This window comes from Carlito syrichta, unplaced genomic scaffold (genome assembly GCF_000164805.1).
Source record: "Carlito syrichta isolate Samal-C Ts95f unplaced genomic scaffold, Tarsius_syrichta-2.0.1 Scaffold111491, whole genome shotgun sequence".
In the NCBI taxonomy this organism is placed as follows: Eukaryota; Metazoa; Chordata; class Mammalia; order Primates; family Tarsiidae; genus Carlito; species Carlito syrichta.
In genome coordinates this window covers 1,995-21,351 of record NW_007055587.1, presented here as the reverse complement: position 1 = coordinate 21,351, position 19,357 = coordinate 1,995, and the positions used below count along the sequence as shown (strand labels likewise).

Here is a 19,357-nt window from a genome sequence, read left to right as displayed (position 1 = left end):
TTTTGATGTTCTGTGGATGTTTCAAGTAATGAGCACTTCTCCATCTTCTTTTTTTGAGTTGAGGCCTCTCTACATTGTCTAGGCTGGCCTTGAACTCCTGGCTCAAGCATTCTGGGGTTACAGGCGTCAGCTACTAAGCAAGGCCCCTCGTTTTTCCTTTTTGAAGAGCAGTCCTTGGCTTGGAGAGAGGACTCTGTCTTAGAGTCGATGTTTCAGTGTAGCTGGCGTGCAGTGGACTCCAGCCAATTCAGATAGAGTGAGGAATTAACAGGTGGGGGGAGGGGTAGCCCATGAGGCGTCGACAAAATGCCCATTGCATGTGTGCCAACGGCCTGGGGGTGGCCACAGCATTTTTCTAGGGACAGAATCCAAAGCTTTTTTCAGATCGTCAAGGAACTCCATGGTCCCTGAGGATTTCAATCTACTGGGTGGTGGATTGACACTCTTTTTTCTCTCTCTTTCAAAGGCAGATCGAGAGCGGTGCCGAGAAAAATTTCCTTACTAGATGACATTTCATCGCAATGTCCGATCGTTTGGGGCAAATAACCAAGAGCAAGGATGGGAAGAGCAAGTATTCGACTCTCAGCCTGTTTGATAAGTATAAAGGAAAATCAGTAGACGCGATTCGATCCTCAGGTAAGGCCCGGGCTGAGTGCTGGCACTTTGGATGTTTCCATAGTGAGAAGGTGCCCAAACCTGGAGTCCCTCACCTGGTCAGGCAGATGCGGTCCATGCAGAGCAGGTGTTCAGGCATGTTGTGGTCACTAGTGGTTCTGGGGAAGCAGAATCGCCCTCTGCTTCCTACTTTAGGTCTGATCACAGAACCTTGAATATCCTGATTCTCCTGTAGTGTAATTATTTCTCCATCGATTACCTTATTGAAGCTGTGAGTATATATGTTTTTGATTTGGAATCTCTGTTGCCTGGGCTAGGGTGCAGTGGTGCAGGACTGCTTGCTGCAGCCTCAGCCTTCTGGGCTCAGGCGATCCTCCCACTTTAGTCTTCCAGGTAGCTGGAACTACAGACATGCATTACCAGACTAAGCTAATTTTTTTTTTTCTTGAGTTGGAGTCTCACTCTTGTCGCCCAGGCTGGAGGAGTGCAGTGGCACACTCACAGCCACCGCAGCCTCGACCTGCTGGGCTTGGGCAATCCTTCCACCTCAACCTTCCAGGTAGCTGGAACTATAGATACATGCCACCACGCCCGGCTAGTTTTTGTGATTTATTGTGGAGATGAGGTCTCACCAAGTTGCCCAGGCTGGTCTTGAATCCCTGGGCTCAGGCAGTCTTCTTGCCTCAGCCTCCCAAAGTGCTGGGATGACAGGCTGAGCCACTGTGCCCTGCCTAGTTTTTTTGTTTTTTTTTTTGTAGAGATGAGGTCTCGCTTTGTTTCCCAGGCTGGTCTTAAGCTCCTGGGCTCAAGCCATCCTCCTGCCCCTGCCTTTCAAAGTGCTGAGATTACAGATGTGAGCCACCACTCCTGGCCAAAGCTGTGAATATTTTTATTCCGATGGGTAGAATGGAACTTAATTTGCATTAGTGTTTAGGTTTGGTGGTTCTGATATTCTGGAACTTGGTGGGACAAGTGCCTGCTGATCCTGTCCATACCCCATGAGGACTGCACACATGTGCGTGGGCCCTGGTCAGCCTTTGGCTTGGATCTGGGTAGAGACTGTCACTTTCATCCTGCTGGGATGAGGCCAGAGCTCTGTTCCCACGTGGGATCTAGGCTTCTGGGCCTGGCCCCTCACCTGAATCATAAACCCCTGAGGCTTCTCCTGCCCATGGGTCAAACAGGCGTCCTGTGCGGTTTCAGCAGCCCCTCGACCTCTGCAGTGCTCAGTGAAAATCTTGTAAAAAAGCCTGTCAAATTTCTCCTCACCACTTCGGTCTGTCCCCACGGCGGGTCTGCCCCTTGTGTTTCGTTTGCTTGGTTTTGTCATGGTCACTTGGAGTATGAAAGCAGTGCTGAAGGAACTGGGCTTCTTTCTGTTGGTGACTTTTCCGTGTGGTGTCTGTCCGGTGCCTCTCTCCCTGCAGTTCTTCCTAGACATGGCTTGCAGAGTCTTGGGAAAGTTGCTGCGGCCCGGCGCATGCCACCGCCCGCAAACCTGCCAAGCTTGAAGTCTGAGAACAAAGGAAACGACCCCAACATCGTGATAGTACCCAAGGACGGGACGGGATGGGCAAACAAGCAGGATCAGCAAGACCCAAAGAGGTAAGCCACAGAGAGGGCTGGTGGTGAGGCGGAAGAGCCCAGCCTGCCTCCCTTGGCAAGGAAAGAGAACTGGAATGACCACATAGGAAGCTTCTTGCTTTCTTTTTTTTCTTTCTTTTTTTTTGAGTTGGAGTCTCACTCTCTCACCCAGACTGGAGTGCAGTGGCGGCTCCCGGCCACCGCAGCCTCGACCTGCTGGGCTCCGGCGATCCTTCCGCCTCAGCCTTCCTAGTAGCTGGAACTACAGGCGCGCGCTACCATGCTCGGCTAATTTTTTGATTTTTATTGTAGAGATGAGGTCTCGCCAAGTTGCCCAGGTGGGTCTCAAACCCATGGGCTCAGGCAATCCACTCACCTCAGCTTGCCAAAGCTTGGGATTACAGGCTGAGCCAAGTCCGGCTTCTTTTTTTTTTTGATTCAGAGTCTTACTCTGTCTCCCAGGCTGAAGTGCAGTGGCACCACTGTGGCTCACTGCAGCCTCAATCTCCTAGGCTTAGATGATCTTTCTGCCTCAGCCTCCTGAGTAGCTGGGACTACAGGCACACGCCACCATGCCCAGCTAATTTTTTGATATTTTTTATGGAGATGAGGTCTCGCTATAGTGCCCAGGCTGATCTCAAACTCCTGGGCTCAAGCAATCCTCCCGCCTTAGCCTTGCAAAATGCTGGGATTGCAGGCGTGAGCTGCTGAGTCTAGCTGGAAGCTTCTTTCTCTCTGACTCCTGTTGGTTTGTATGTTTCTTGCTCCCTGCCTTCATTTTTTCTGGCTCTTGGAACCACCATAACAGCGTGTCTGTGGGCAGCCTTGTCCTCCGTGACCAGTGTCCTCCTGTGCCTCGTTAGGAAAGGCCTCCTCACCCCCGAAGAGCTTATGCAATGACTCAGAGCCAGGTCCTAGAAGAACCACTGTAGCTAGAGCTGGTCTGGAGGACTTCGTTCCTGGTGGTGGGTGTCCTGTATGCTGAGCTCTGGGTGGGGGGCAATGCAGCCTCCTTCACCAGGGGCCTGGCAGCTTCCCAGACAGAGGAAACCTCTGAGGCTACTCTCAGCAGCCCTGGTTGTTAGTGAGAACACAGAATCCTCATTATTCAGCCTCCCTGGAGGCTCACCTCCTACAAGCAAGCACGTAGGACTTGGCACAATGTCATTGTAAGAGAAACAGCTTGGAGTGGGTGTGGGGACTGCCTGGGTGAGCCCTCAGCTGCCTGAGCCCTGGTCTCCTCCTTGACTGTTTTAGCCAGTGGTAAGGGTCTTCAGGGAGGAGAATTCGTCTGGGGCAGACAGGGCCTTGCTGAAGCTGGCAGGTAGAAGCCTGCTGCCGGGCTTGCCTGGCGGAGAATGGAAACAAAAGTTTCTTGGGCCCCCTCCCCCTGCCTCTCTGGCAGTCTGCCTGCTGATGTAAAAAGCCAGACAGTCAGAGATGCCTGGGACTCGGGCTGCTGGCCAGTGTCCTTTTCTTTCAGGCCTATGCTGGAAGTGACCACAGTAGTGTTTGTAAAATGTTCCCCACAGTTCCCGTAGATACTATGTAGAGAGTGTGCACATAGTTCAACCAAAACAGGGTCTCATGAGTGGCATTTTGTGACAGTTTGCTTAGAGGTCATATTGGTGGGCAGGAGAGTGGGGCTTTTGCAGTCAGACCGCCTGTGTGTGGTTTCCAGCCAGACCGTTTATTAGCTTGATGGAACCTAGACAGTTATTTGACTTTGAGCCTCCGTGTCCTCCCTTAAAGTAGGAATGGCACCTGGCTCTGGTGGTGGCTGCAAGGAATCAATGAGGCATCAGGGTGATAACTCAGGTCAAGCTCATAGCATAGAACCTGGTGGGCAGATGTCAGCCACCACTGTCCTTCCCTTCAAATAGCACACACCACAAGCTCTGTTACAAAAACAGGGTTTTGTTTTTGTTTTTGAGTTGGGGTCTCGCTCTGTCACTCACACTGGAGTACAGTGGCATGATCACAGCTCACCACAGCCTTGACCTCCTGGCCTCAGGCAGTCCTCTTGCCTTAGCCTCCTAAGTAGCTGGGACTACAGGCGTGTGCCACCACACCCTACTGATTTTTTGATTTTTTGTAGAGACAGGGTCTCGCTGTATTGCTCAGGCTGGTCTCAAACTCCTGAACTCAAACAGTCTTCCTGCCTGGGCCTCCCAAAGTGCTGGGGTTACATGCATGAGCCACCGCACCTGACCCTGAGACAGGTACTACACATTTCAGAGGAAGCACTGAAATGCCGCTGCCACCAAAAGTTCTCAAGAGGACACTGTATCACTCCCTGCTGCCGTCCCTCCTGCATTGGCATAGAATGTGTATCAGTTGGCTCTAAATGAGGGCAAGGGAGGAGGTGAGGAGGGAACATTGGAGCAGGTGGCCGTCCCCAGGCATGGGTCTCTGCAACCCATGGGTCACATTCTCCTGCCAGGATATCAGGGAGGCGCCGGGTGGGGGACCCAGACTTAGTGCTTAGGTTTGGAGAACACAACAGTGCCACTGCCCGGAAACTTCTATTTTAGGTAGAGGGGATGTAAGAGAGGTTTGATGGCCTTGGTTTTGTAATACTCCTGAATGGTGAGTTGCTTGGGTCAAGTGAGCTTTGGACGAGAGTGTGTGTATGAAATTTGGCTTCCGCTTACGGATAAGCCGCGGCATTGGATGGCCTCCCGCCAAGTGGATTGCTGCCCTTGTTGAATCTCATCGAGTGGAAAGTTGAATAGAAAGAGTGACTAGAAAGCTGCTGAGTTGGAGCAGAAGGCTTCATTCAGAATCTTTTCTTGTTGCTCCCTCGAAAGGTTGTGGAGTGTGAACTGACCAACACAACTTTTCGGAGCGCAGTTTCACAATATCTTTTAAACTTCAAAGCATCTATTGATTCAGCATTTTCATGTCTAAGAGCTTAAGCTACTGAATTACAGAAAAAAGTTAGAAAGATATGTATAAAAAACTCTCATTGCAGTTTCGTTGTTGTTGTTTTTGAGTCATTCTTACTCTAACCCAGGATGGAGTGCAGTGACAATATCATGGCTATCGCAGCTTCAGCCTCCTCAGCTCAGTTATCCTTTCAAGTAGTTGGAACTACAGGTGCCCACTGCCATGCCTGGCTAATTCTTTGATTATTTTTCTAATTATAGAGACGAAGTCTCGCCAAGTTGCCCAGGCTGGTCTCAAACCCCTGGGATCAGGCAGTCTTCTTGCCACCACCTCCCAAAGTGCTGGGATTACAGGTGTGAGCCACCGCATCTGACTGCAGTTTTATTTGTAATAGGAAAAAAAGACTCTCAAATTGGAGATTGGTTAAATTGTGGGCTGTCCATTGGTACTGTGTGGCCTTTAAAAGAAAGAGGTATATCCATATGATGTTCAGAGACATTAAGCAGAAAAAAAGTTATGGAATTGTATGTATGGTGTATGGTGTTATCCTACTTGTGTTAAAAAAAATACTATATTAACATATGTATAGAAAGTCTGCTTGGCGTTTCTCTCGGGAGGATGAGATCGTGACAAATTCTGTGTTATATATATTTATACATTTATTTTTACTATGAGCATGTATTTCTTTTATAAGCCAAGAGAAGGTGAAAAATCTGCTCGTGTTTCAAAGCAGTAGGTGTGGGCTCTTGATGAGGAGTAAGGGGCTTGGGCCCCTTCCCTCCAGTGACTCAGTTTTCCTATTGGCAAATCCTCCATCACGTCCATGGTTTGCAGTGAGCTTTCAGTTTTGCAGTCAGGAGACTCTCAAGAAGACTGAGGACTGTCCTGTCCTTTTTTCTTTTTTGAGTTGAAGTCTCACTCGGTCACCCAGGCTGGAGCGTGCAGTGGCACACTCACAGCTCACTGCAACTTTGACCCTCTGGGCTCAGGCTATCCTGCCTCCTTAGCCTCCTAAGTAGCTAGGACTACAGGTGTGCTCAGCTAATTTTTTTGATTTTTTTTTTTTTTTGAGTTGGAACCTCACTCTGTTGCCCAGACTGGAATGCAGTGGCCGCTCCCGGCCACTGCAGCCTCGACCCACTGGGCTCTGGTGATCCTTCCGCCTCAGCCTTCCTAGTATCCGGAATTACAGGCACCCGCTACCATGCCTGCCTGATTTTTGAATTTATTATAGAGATGGGGTCTCACCAAGTTGCCCAGGTGGGTCTCGAACCCTCAGGCTGAGCCACCGAGCCCGGCTTTTTTTTTTTTTTTTTAATAAAGATGAGGTTTCACTGTGTTGCCCAGGCTGGTCTTGAACTCCTGGGCTCAAGCAATCCTCCCACCTCAGCCTCCCAAAGTGCTGGAATTACAGGTGTGAGCTACCATGCCTGACCGTTCCCATCCTAATTTAAAATGTCAGTCTTCCTGGGCGGAAGGATCACCTGAGCCTAGCACGTTGAGGCTGCAGTGGCCGTGAGCGTGCCACTGCACTCCAGGCTGGGCGACAGAGTGAGGCTCTGACTCAAATAAATAAATAAAAATAAAATGCCAGTCTTAGACCTCAAGCATGATTTGTTTTCTCATTAGTTTTTGCCAGCATTAAGAGCCTACTGGGAAAAGTATTTTTATCACCCAGAGGAGTTCCGCTCCCTGGAAGCAGCTGAACAACTGTGACTCTTGGAAATAACAGAGACCTGGTTAGCAGGCCCTGTGCTGTGTCTGATCTCCACTGTTTGTCCTTTCTTTGTCTAGTTCCAGTGCGACAGCCTCTCAGCCGCTGGAGTCGCTGCCGCAGCCGGGTTTGCAGAAGTCTGTCTCCAATTTGCAGAAACCGACACAGTCAATCATTCAGGAGGTAGGTGCTAGGACCCCGCCCGGACCACCTCCTGGGCATCGTCTCCCACAAGCATTCCTGCTGCTGGGCACTGGTAGGAGGCGCTGCTGCCGAGGAGTGTGGTGTTGCAGGGCCTATTAGCTCCAGAAGCAAACTGAAGGAGTAACTAGAAGACGAGTGTGGGAAACGTTTGTGGTCACTAGTGAGGAAATGCAGTCTGCAACTTTTAGAAAAAGACTCCCAGGGCACAATAGGACACAGACATATGCTTTTGTTTTTGTTTGTTTACCTGGAGGTGAGGTCACTCAGGTTGGACTACAGAATAGCTTAGGGTTCCTCAGGTGTGCTCCATGGAAACTAGGTAAATTGAAAAAATAAAATTAAGTGTGCCCTCGAACTGCAGTCCTTCTCAGTGCCTTTAATGGGCTCATGTGTACTCTGAATCTCTGAGAAGAGGAGGATGCAGTGAGAGCATTCCCCAAATTTATTTATCCTAGGAAACCTTTCTTCTCTTTTCTTTTTCTTTTTTTTTTAATCAGAGTCTCACTCTGACCCAGGCTGGAGTGCAGTGGCTCTCTCATAGCCACCACAACCTCAATCTGCTGGGCTCAGGCGATCCTTCCGCCTCAGCCTTCCAAGTAGCTGGAACTATTATCGGCGTGTGCTACCATGTCCGGCTAATTTTTTGATTTATTGTAGTGACAAGGCTCGTCTAGTTGCCTAGGCTGGTCTCGAACTCCTGAGCTCAGGCAAATCTCTTGCCTCGGTCTCCCAGAATGCTAGGGTTACACACTTGAGCCACAGTGCCCAACTGGAAACCTTTCTTAACTGAATGTCTGAGGACTAGTGGCTCTTGGAACATACTTTGGGAAATACCAAACTACACTCCCTGGTTTTTGATAGGTTTAAAATGTTTTTCTAAGCAGAAATTCTTGATTTAACCAAGCAAGAGCTCATAATGGACTCAGTCCATCAGAGTCTGGCTTCAGGTTTATGGAGATCAGCAGAAGGATATACTTAGCTGGTAGTTAGAAGTCTAGATGAGATGTCTATGAATTTTTTAGAAGACAAAAAGAATGTTGACATAGATCTCTCGCACTTACCCGCTCTCCTGACAGAAGCCTGAACTCTACTGTATTTTGGTTTGTTTTGCTACCTGGGCAACATAAGGTTTGAAATGTCATCCTCTCTCTGCTGTAACCATATGTAGGGATGTCTGTGGCTTTGTCAGGATACCTTCTTCCCACCCAACACTGAACTGGGCTTTTGAAATGAAAGACAATCGAGAAAAGAGGCTCATGTTCATTGGCCTGAATTCGCTGGGATCTGCAGACTAGTCAGAGTATACAGAGTTGAGTTCCCTCTGTTTCCCAGAATTTGAGACTGAGTGTGATGATGGAGCTGTGACTTTTCAGCCTGGCTGCACACCAGAGTCGCCTCTGAAGCCTGTGACACACACAAGCACGCGTAATCTAGCACTTTGGGAGGCTGATGTGGGAGGATCACTTGAGCCTAGGAGTTTGAGACCAGCTTAGGCAACATAGACCCCGTCTCTATTTAAAAAAAAAAAGTATCTGGGCCTGATGGCACACATCTGTAGTCCCAGCTACTTGGGAGGCTGAGACGGGAGGCGCACCTGAAGGCAGAAGATCTCGGCTGTGGTGAGCCATAATCGTGCCACTGCATTCCAGCCTGGATGATAGAGTGAGACCCAACTCAAAAAAAAAAAAAGATTAAACTATATATATGTGCCCAGAGCCTACCACTGGAGACTTCAGATGAGGGCCTGGGCCTCTGTTTAAGTAAACTGCTGAAGGGACAGTGCTGTATCAGGGAGGAGGAACCTGCTCAGCACCACCAGCGCCAGGTCACTTCACCCTGTGCTCAGCTTCTCTCAGCTGCTGCCTGGTTTTCTCCACATGCCGGGCTAAGGAGAGACACCTAGTGTTTTGCTGTTTTTAGAGCATCTCCTTGGAGGCAGCTCTGTTCTTGGGATGAAATTTGCCTGCAGGCTTAGAATCCCCTTCTTGGACCTGTGGGCCTTTGGTTTTTGAATCAGGGTCTCACTCTATCGCCCAGGCTGGATTGGCGATCCTGGCTCACCGCAGTCTTGACCTGCTGGGTTCAGGTGATCCTTCTGCTTCAGTCTCCCGTATAGCTGGGACTACAGGCACACACTCACCACGTGGCTATCATTTTTTAAATTTTTGTTTGTTTGTCAAGACGAGGTCTTGCTGTGTTGCTCAGACTGATCTCAAACTCCTGAGCTCAAGCAGTTCTTCCTCCTCAGCCTCTCAAAGTACTGGGATTTAAGCATGAGCTACCTTAACTGGCAGGGGATGGGTATTTTCAAAAGCTCAGTGTTCCCTGTTGTGCCGCTGACACCTCCTTCCCGTGGTCTGTGGTGGAGAGACTTGTAGGCATCACAGGTCACCTCTGAAAAGCATCAGGGCAACTCTGGCAAGTAAATGGGTTGCTACACCTGGTCAGGTCTGCATGGAGGACAAGAGAGACAGTTGTCTGCCGTGTGTTTGGGAGGGTTGGTAGAGGCGGTCTGAGAAGGAGGGGCTGGATGGAGGGGCCAGCTATTTAATCTGGCATCTTCTCCTGTGAGTCCTGCATCAGCTTTGTGGTTTGTATCCCTCCCTTCCATTGAAAGAGGAAGACTGTTAGTTGAAAGTTGTTGGAAAAGAAAGACGAGCTCAGAGGTTGGGTCTCGAAGGGGTTTGGACACAGGGGTGCTGGAGGCAGATGCTGGTTCCACCATTCTGTGTCTAAGTCAGTCACTGCTTTCTGAGCCTCAGTTGGGATGTGACTAGGCCCTCTCTGGGGTGTGGTGAGGATTTGCTCACATAGTGCTGACCTGGTAGGGTTGAGGCCGAGATAGGTGGGTCCAGATGAGTGGAAGAGGAGGGCCTCTCACTGGGGTGTTGTATTGGGTAGAACAACAATAATTCTGGAAGTGCTGCAGCTGGCCCATTCAGTGAGCGGTCTGGCACATTGATTGACCTTCCCATGTTTGTGTCCCTCTGTGAGCAGTGTCACACGACTTTAGAGACACCTGCTGGAAATGGGGTTGGGTCTTTGTCTCTGAAGCAGAACCCAGTCGTTCCGTGTGGGCACAGGAGGCACCTTACAGAATGTTCCAGAGCACTGTGTGGAGGCGGCCTTGGGTCTATTTGCTGGCTTTGAGCCAGTCACCTCACCCATCCCATTCCTCATCTGTAGCCTGGGCTCGGCTGTTCTGATCCCTGGAACTGCAGCAGAGAGTGGATGCTGCACAGAAAGCTCCGGGGGATGATACTCCCAGAAAGCGGTGGTTGACGTAACCATGTAGGTGTCTGAGGTGCCGGCCTCTTAGCCCCTTAACTCAAGTGTGCTCCGTTATTGAACTGGCTCTTCTGACATTCTTCCTTCTTTCAGAATACAAATTCAGTGCCAGGTGGACCAAAGTCATGGGCACAGCTGAATGGAAAGCCAGTAGGACACGAAGGTGGTAAGTGTGTGGGGGTGGTGGGGTGAGAGGGAGATGAGTACCTTTTCCAGATTGTTCTGGTTGAGTCTAGGCACCCAGAAGATTTGTGAAATCTCTTCCACAGTTAATGTTCCATGGAGCCCTGGCCTTTGCCACAGTGGGTAAGGCCCTGATTGTACAAGGGACTTCAGCTCTTTGAGGTCATGGAGGGTTTTGCTGAGACATTCCTCTAGAGGGGTGCAGAGGCCTGGGCCTCTGCCCTGCCGTTCTTTTTTTCATTTTTGAGTTGGAGTCTTATTCTGTCACCCAGGGTAGAGTGCAGTGGCACAATTGCAGCTTACCACAGCCTCAAACTGCTGGGCTCAGGTGACCCTTCTGCCTCAGTCTTCCAAGTAGCTGGGACTACAGGTGTAAGCCTGGCTAAATTTTTTGATTTATTGTAGAGACTAAGTCTCTCCATGTTTCCCAGGCTGGTCTCAAACTCCTGGCCTCATACAGTCTTACCTTGGCCTCCCAAAGCACTGCGATTACAGGCAAAATGTTTTTATGTCTCTTTAGAATTCAAAAGAACTTTTCCTGAATTGACAGACTCTCCCCATGTAGAAGATGGTCTTTTACCTGAATCAGTTGGCCTGAAACAGACCCAGGTGACCTGATTGTGTGGTTTGGGCGAAGGCCAGAGGCTTATGGCTGCCAGGCTCTGATGGCCTGCTTCTATGTCCCACCAGTGGCTCAACTGTGACCTTAGAAGGAGTCCCTTGACTCTTCTGCCTCCATTTCTCATGGCTGGGTGCAGATGGTGGGTGGACATTATAAAGCTTTGGAACCTTAGGAATCTTGGTATTTTGGCTTGAGATTTTGAGTTCTACCCTTTATCCTTTTTATCTGTGAGAGGGTAAGTTTAATTCATGCTTACAGTAATATCTTCATGATTATTGAGGCAGAAGAAGGGAGAGAACAGTAATATTGGACATATGCTGTTTTTTTCCCCCAATTTCAAATAATCTACCACATTTTAAAATGTGACTCTTCATAGTTAATTCTTGTTATTGAACTTTTACCATAATGAAGCAACTCTGAGTCACAGCCCCCTTCACAGAGCGGTGGAACTCATTGGTGACACTTGGGGACTGTCTCTCTGGCTAATCGTTGGTGAATAAAGTGTCCAGTGCTCACCCTGACAGAGTTATTTGACTCTAGACTTTTTTACTGACTGGGATAACAAACGAATTGCTGCCTTGTGCATCTGCAGTAATCCCAGCTGCCTTAGGTAACAGGTCCATGAATGAGTGGTGCTAAGATTAATACCTAGGGGAAATTTGGATCTAGCTGTACTGGGGCAAGGCATGCCACGGTGGTCCTTAGTGGTGTGTGATAGTACTGTTATTAACTGGATTTTTATAATGCCGGACATGTGTTAAATGTCCCAGATAAAAGTACCCCCCTCTGGACCTTAAAATGCAGTATTTAAAAAAAATTTTTTTTTTTGGTGGCAAGTTTTTCTCTGTTGCCTAGGTTGGAATACAATGACACAGTCATGGCTTACTGCTGCCTCTAGCTCCTGGGCTCAAGTGATCCTCCTGCCTCAGCCTCCTGAGTAGCTGGGACTGCAAGCATGTGCCACCATATCCAGCTAATTTTTTAAAGTTTTAGTAGGGACAGGATTTCACTGTGTTGCCCAGGCTGGTCTCAAGCGATCCTCCTGCCTCTGACTCCCAAAGCATTGGGATTACAGGTGTGAGCTGCCATGCCGGGGTAGAAAAATTGTTTTGATAAAGGTTTGTTGGAAGCCATATATGAGGATCTACCTGGGAAGACACACCAACAAAGTTGGGAATGTTTTGGAATTTGTTACAAGTTGGAAGACTTTTATAGGGAAGTTTAGGAGAAGGGAGGGTGACTATGCCAGAGTTGTCCTTTTCGTTGGAGGGTACAATGCAGAGATCACAATTGTTGGCTACAGATGGCAACATCCAGGCTGAAATGTCTATGTGCAAGATAATCAGTAAAACTTTGTGATTCAGAAATAAATCAGCGTCCTTTTTAGTGTCAGTTGCTTGTATGTTGATCAGCATGTCAACAATTTGAGGAACTTATGGTAAGCTTCTTTACTTGGGGAAAGGATGTCACCATGAATACAAGGCCATCCCAAAGCAGGTTAATTTGCTTTTTTGTGTTGTGTTTTCTTTTTTTGAGTTGGGATCTCACTTTGTTGCCCAAGCTGGAGTGCAGTGGCATGATCATGGGTCACTTCTGCCCTGACCTCTGGACTCAGACGATCCATCTGCCTCAGCCTCCTAGGTAGCTGGGACTACAGTCTTGAGCCACCATGCCCAGTTCATTTCTTTATTTTTTGTAGAGATGAGGTCTCGCTGTGTTGCTCAGGCTGGTCTCAAACTCCTGGGCTCAAGTAACTCTACTGCCTCTGCCTCCCAAAGTGCTGGGATTACAGATATGATCCTCCACACCTGGCCAGGAACCTGTTTACTTTTTTTTTTTTTTGAATTGGAGTCTCACTCCATTGCCCAGGCTGGAGTGCAGTGGCACGCCCACGGACACCCCAGGGTCGACCTGCTGGGCTCAGGTGATCCTTCCACCTCAGCCTTCCAAGTAACTGGAACTACAGGCGCACGTAACCACGCCCGGCTAATTTTTAAAAAAAATTATTGTAGAGATGAGGTCTCGTCAAGTTACCCTGGCTGTTCTTGAGTCTGTGGGCTCAGGCAGTTCCCTCACCTTGGCCTCCCAAAGTGCTGGGATTACAGGCTTGAGTCACCACCCCCCGGCAATGCCTGTTGACTTTTAAAGTCAACTGTCAGATGTGACCTTGAGGTTGTCATTTCCCTTTCTGGTCACAAAGACTTCCCATAGAAGCAGTGTTGATCGTTCCCTGCTCAGGTTGGAATGAGGGACCCTCTTCATTCTTGGTGCTGAGAAGGCTCGATCCCAGCAAGTCGTGTGTGGGGGAGAACTTTGTTATTGTAGGTGAGCCAGATTGCTGACAGCATGGGGTAGGTCATGACACAAGCTGCGTGCTGTTTTCCTGAATAATGAATTATCTCTGATCACTGCGTGAGCATTACCTTGGTCTTGGCCATTGATGTTTACCACCTTATCATAAAGGATATTACAGGGGGATACAGATGGAGAGGTGTATAAGGTGAGGGGTGAGGAGAAGGCTGCATGGCCTCATGTCCTCCCTGGGCCCACCACCCTCCAGGAACTGCCATGTGTTTGGCTATCCAGAAACTCTTAAATCGCAGTATTTTAAAACAATTCATCCAGGCCAGGCGCAGTGACATAGGCCTGTAATCCCAGCACTTTGAGAGGCTGAAGTGGGATAATTGCTTGAGCCCAGGAGCTCGAGACCAGACTGGGCAGCACAGCAAGACCTCTTCTCTCCAAAAATAAAAAATAAAAAACCGACTTGGTGGAGCACACCTATAGTTCCAGATATTCAGGAGGCCGAGGCAGAAGGATCACCTGAATCCGGAAGGTTGAGGCTGCGGTGAGTCGTTGTTGTGCCACTGCACTCCAGCCTCAGCAGCAGAATGAGGCCCTGACTCAAAACCAAAACACCTTAAATCTACTCATCTAAACAGTGATTGCAGAATCTCTGTGCCAAATGCTTTACGTGATAGGAGCAAGGTTACGGGAAGGCTTCTTCTCTGAAGAGGTTGGTGATGTTGAGTGAATGAGTAAAAGAACAAAGAAATTGTTCCCAGGCATTGTAGGGCTTGAGGAACTGCAGAGGAAGTGCCAGACTGACGTGGGTGAGGAAAGACAGGTCAGTGAGGAGGTGTAGCCGGCCCAGTGGCTCAGCCTGTAATCCCGCACTTTGGGAGGCTGAGGTGAGTGGATTGCCTGAGGCCGTGGGTTCGAGACCCGCCTGGGCAGCGAGACCTCATCTTTACAATAAATCAAAAACTCAGCCGGGCGTGGTAGCGCGCGCCTGTAATTCCGGCTACTCGGAAGGCTGAGGCGGAAGGATCGCCGGAGCCCAGCAGGTCGAGGCTGTGGTGGCCGGGAGCGGCCACTGCACTCCGGTCTGGGCGACAGAGTGAGACTCCAACTCAAAAAAAAAAAAAAACTGAGGAGGTGCATCTAGGGCGGGGCCTTCGGGGAGGCTTGAGGCGGGGTGGGGGAGCACCCACCTCCTGTGGGCATCACCTCCACGTGAAAGCAGTTATCTTACCTGGGCTTGCTGAAGGCTGCCCACGCTCATCTGCTGCCCAGGGAAGTCAGAAGGACCTTCTTGACTCTTTCTGGGACTGGGGCAGGATGTGGGACGAAGGAGCTGCGACATCCTACCTCCTGCTCTTCGTAAGCACATGCCAGCCCCTGCGTGCTTGCTGCGGAGGGGGGAGGTGCAGTCTGCAGCAGCCTCTCTCACCACCCTCGCCCCCTGGTGCCATCTGTTGGTGCAGCGTGCTCTGCGGCACAGCCCCCTCGTCAAGCGTCCAGTCGAGGGCAGCGCAGCCTTAAGTGTGTGGAGCTGGGAAGGCAGAGACGGATGACCTGTCTCACTTGCATCACTGCTCTCCGTTTTCTCGACAGGTTTAAGGGGCTCAAGCCGACTGTTATCCTTCTCTCCCGAGGAATTTCCGACGCTGAGAGCAGCTGGAGGGCAGGACAAGGCTGGCAAAGAAAAGGGCGTCTTAGATCTGTCGTATGGGCCAGGACCAAGCCTCCGCCCTCAGAGTAAGTGAGCCTCTGCCTGGGTCCCGCTGGAGCAGTGCACTCACCCTTCCTGCCTCTGTGCCCCCTAGAAGGGCGCAGATGCTGCGGGGGTCTCCGGCTGCCAAGCTGGAAAATGTGGCCATCGGCCCCCTAACTGATCTGTGCATCTGTTGGACTTACTGCCTAGACCCGTTCTGGGTCCCATTCTGCCTCCTTGTCCCTTGGGCTGGGTCAGGCCTGTCCCTTTCCCATCTGTCATCCCACTGTTAGTTTTGCTATGCTGGGTGGTCCTAGCACAGACGGATGAAAGACCCATGAACTTGAACCCCTGATTCAGGAGCTTGTTTTCTAAACCAGTGGTTCCCACACCTGGCTGAAACCTGTCAGAATCACTTGAGGCGTTTGTGAATACATATAATTTCCCACCTTCCCCCTCCTCCCAGCCAGATCAGAATCTATATTTTTAACACATTTCTCTGGGGATTGTAATACGATCAGCCTAGTACTCTCTCCACTGTCTCCTCAGCTGGAGTCTGGCCAAGGAGCTGGCAGCCTTGTGTAGCACTACTTGCTGGAAATACTTTTTTCTTAGAGGCCTAGGGTGGTTTGAGGTTTGGTATCTGAATCAGGGGTCCTGAAGTGGCTTGTGTTCTTCAGGGGACTTGATCAGGTCTTGACATGTGAGTGGCTTTTGTTTGCTTGTCTTGATTTCTCCCAAAGCCTTCACTGTTCGCTATGGAACTGATGCCTTAGAAATTCAGTGATCGCCATGTGACTTGACTTTAAAGCTCACTGCCTTTCCAGGGTCTACACAGGGCTATTTTGTTGGCTCCAAGTATATAGTCAAATTCTTCAGGACAAGAATTGTGTCTTCCTGGGATTAATTAAGATGAGCTGCTTTGTAGGACTATAAAAATTTAGAACTAGAAGCAGCTTCTAGGATCAGTTCTATCTCATTGGAGAAGATGAGGTTGCAGATGGCCAGAGGGGTGACCTCAGCTTGCCCAAAGTCACACTGCAAAGGGTTGGTGACCTGGAGCTGACTCATCCTGGTTTTTCTTTTCCTTTCTGTTTTTTGAGTTTGAGTCTCTGTTTCCCAGGTTGGAGTGCAGTGGTGTGATCCTGGTTCATAACAGCTGCGACTTCCTGGGCTTAGGCAATCCTCCTACCTCAGCCTCCTGAGTAGCTGGGACTGTAGGCACGTGCTGCCATGCCAAGCTAAATTTTTGATTTTTTTACGGATATGAAGTCTTGCTATGTTGCCCAGGCTGGTCTTGATCTCCTGGGCTCAAGCAGTCCTCAAGCCTGGACTTCCCAAAGTGCTGGGATTACAGGCGTGAGCCACCATACCCAGCCACTCTTTATTTTAAGGGTGACATAACTTAGGGATCTTTTGTGCTTCAGCCAAAAGTTGACTGAAAAGAGAAGTCTTGACTATTGCTTTGTTAAACTGTGATATATGTCCATTTGGCTCTTTGAGCTATGGACTCAGTGTTTCTTGGCTTTGCCCCTCCCCTATCTTGGAGAGGTGAATCTTCTCTCTCTCTCTCTCTCTCTCTTCTATCTTTCTAATTTACTTTCTAAATAAACTTTGCTTGAAAACTTAAAAAAAAAAAGAAAAGAGAGGTCTTTTGATTCAACTGATGTTTTTTGGCCTCTAATAGTTTCCACTACTTCTTAACTACATCTGGCAATGTAAGGTGGGACTTTTATTAAAAGACTGGTCTGCAGGTTTCAGCCCGGGAGCCGCAGGAGCGCCCCAGTCCCCGCTGGAAGGAAAGTGACGAATTGAGGGATCGAGGGATCTTTGTTAAAAGGTGCCACTGCTAAAAAAAGTTAGAAAACATTGTGTCAGGAACTCCCTCTAGTTTTAATACAAAGTCCAGTGCCGAGCAGTAGCGTGCTGGCTCTGACAGGGCTGGTCAGTATTTGCTGAAGGAATGACCAAAGGCTGTTTTCATCAGGGCTGTGCTAATTTCTCTAGCCTCATGATGTGTGGGTGTATGTGATTGCTATTAATAGATGAAGCCACGTCTTGTCTACACCTGCCTTCTCTCTGAGTAGATCTTATTTTATGTTCTTCTCACGGTCCGATGTCCCTCTGTGAGTTCATCCTCACTGGCCAGGTGTCTGCCCCAACCTTTTCCGACAGATAATTCTTCACTTTTGGGGTCTTTTGTTTTTGTTTTTTGTCTTTTTTTTTTTGGTGATTGAGGGGGTCTCTCGACCTTCAGAACCTCATGCAATCCCTCCTTCCCCCTCCTCTTTCCTCCCCCCCTTTGCCCCCTTTCAATTTCCAGATGTGACGAGCTGGAGGGAGGGCGGTGGGCGAAACATAATTTCTGCCACGTCTCTGAGCGCCTCCCCAACTGAGCTGGGCAGCAGGAACCCGAATACGGGAGATGGAGCCCCCTCCTCGGCATGTACCAGCGATTCTAAGGACCCCTCTCTCCGCCCGGCTCAGCCTGTCCGAAAAGGGGCTTCACAGTTCATGGGAAATGTATACCACCCACCTACATACCATGACATGCTTCCTGCTTTTGTAAGTCTTCAGAATGTGCATTTTTTTCCCCACGAGGTTGGAGTGTTCACGTCCAGCAGCACCTAGGCTGTGTGGTCGAGTGTCCGCCTGGGTTCTCCCCGCAAAGTCCACTCTCTGCCCTCCTTTGGAGTTGCCATTAGCTTTGCCTTTTCCCCTGCCCCGCCCCTGCCCCCCCTTTAAATCTTCAAGGCCTCTGGCTGCTTCCCCTGGTAAGACATGTTATTTTAGCCTTGGTTCTTTAGAAAAAGGAGAGGCAGGTATCCCCTGACACAAGTCTCCAAATTGGCTTTACAGACAGGAGGAAAGAAATGGGGAAGGTGGTGGTTAGGATGGATTAGGAAGCCCCCGACTTTCCTGTTTCTTCTTCCCATTTTCCACTTTCCAAAACAAATCCTGATCTAAGTGGAAATTGGAATTAGGGCCAGTACCAGAAAATCCTGTTCATCTTGATGTTCTGTTTCAGATGTGTTCACCACAGTCATCAGAGAACCAGGGTACAGTGGAAAGAGGATCTTTCCCCGTTCCTCAGCTCCGCCTTGAGCCCCGTGTTCCTTTTAGACCGTTCCAGATGAATGACCAAGATGGGTAAGGCCATTGCGTCATAGTCACCTGTAGCAATGACTCCTGATGGTCATGCGGGCTAGGATAACAAGGCTGATGTGTGAAGGCGTTCTGTCTTCTTGAGACCATGGAGAACTGGAAAACCAGCTCAGCACAACAGGGGCTGGGGGTGGGGGTGGGGGAGGGGGCTGGGAGCTGGAGGGGACGTGAAGGCAGGATTTTTAAGTTCATTTTATCTGTCTGCCTGCCTGTCTATCTGTGCCATCCTTCTTTCTCCCCCCCTTCTTCCTTCTTTCCTTCCTTCCTTCCTTCCTTCCTTTCTCTTTTGTCAGCGTCTTACTCTGTTGCCCAGGCTGGAGTGCAGTAGCACAATCATGGCTCACCACAGCCTTGACCTCCTGGACTCAGGCAATTCTTCTACCTCAGCCTCCCAAATAGCTGGGTCTGCAGGCGTGTGGCACTACACCCTGCAATTTTTTGATTGTTTTGGAGAGACGAGGTCTTGCTATATGGCCCAGGCTGGTCTCGAACTCCTGAGCTCACGTGATCCTCCTGCCTTAGCCTTCCAAAATGCTGTGAATACAGATGTGAGCCACCATATCAGGCCTTTTTTGGTTTGAAATATATTTATTTTAAAAGGAAATGATGGAGATATTACACTAAACACAAACTTGCAATATAGACCTTATTTTTAGAAAAGTATTTGATTTGCTTCTCTCTCTGTATACAGGACATGAGTCCGTCATCTTTACTGTTCTCTCTTTCTTCAGAAAAGAAAACAGGCTGGGAATGACTCGCCCACTCCGCCCACTGCGGCAGCTGGTGGAACGGGCACCACGGCCCACCATCATCAACGCAGAGAACTTGAAGGGCCTCGATGACCTGGACACCGACGCCGATGACGGCTGGGCAGGTGGGTTGCGGGGCTTCCTGGTAGGCAGAGAAGCAGCAGTGTTTAGAAGAACAAGACTGAAGCCCCTCTCTGCCGACTCAGGAGGGAAGCCCCTTGCCACCACCGTGTGGCTTCCCATAGTAAGACTGGGATGAGGACGCAGGAACAGAAAGGAGTGCCAGCGCCTTGCACGGACCCTCGTTTGCAGTCAGGCTAGTGATCACCAGACCAAGCCATTGTCTT

At 49.5% G+C, this 19,357-nt stretch overlaps 1 protein-coding gene across 1 annotated transcript; it reads left to right on the top strand.

The window, feature by feature from the left end:
* Positions 1–464: 464 nt before the first annotated feature.
* On the top strand, positions 465–19,135 carry LOC103272226 (protein PRRC2B-like; the record flags this gene model as incomplete). Its single annotated transcript, XM_008069709.1, has 8 exons — positions 465–636; positions 2,043–2,220; positions 6,883–6,985; positions 10,388–10,460; positions 14,997–15,140; positions 17,420–17,661; positions 18,125–18,246; positions 18,993–19,135. Coding segments are annotated over exons 1-8 (1,120 nt in total), but the record flags the coding sequence as incomplete, so codon positions are not given.
* Positions 19,136–19,357: the final 222 nt, after the last annotated feature.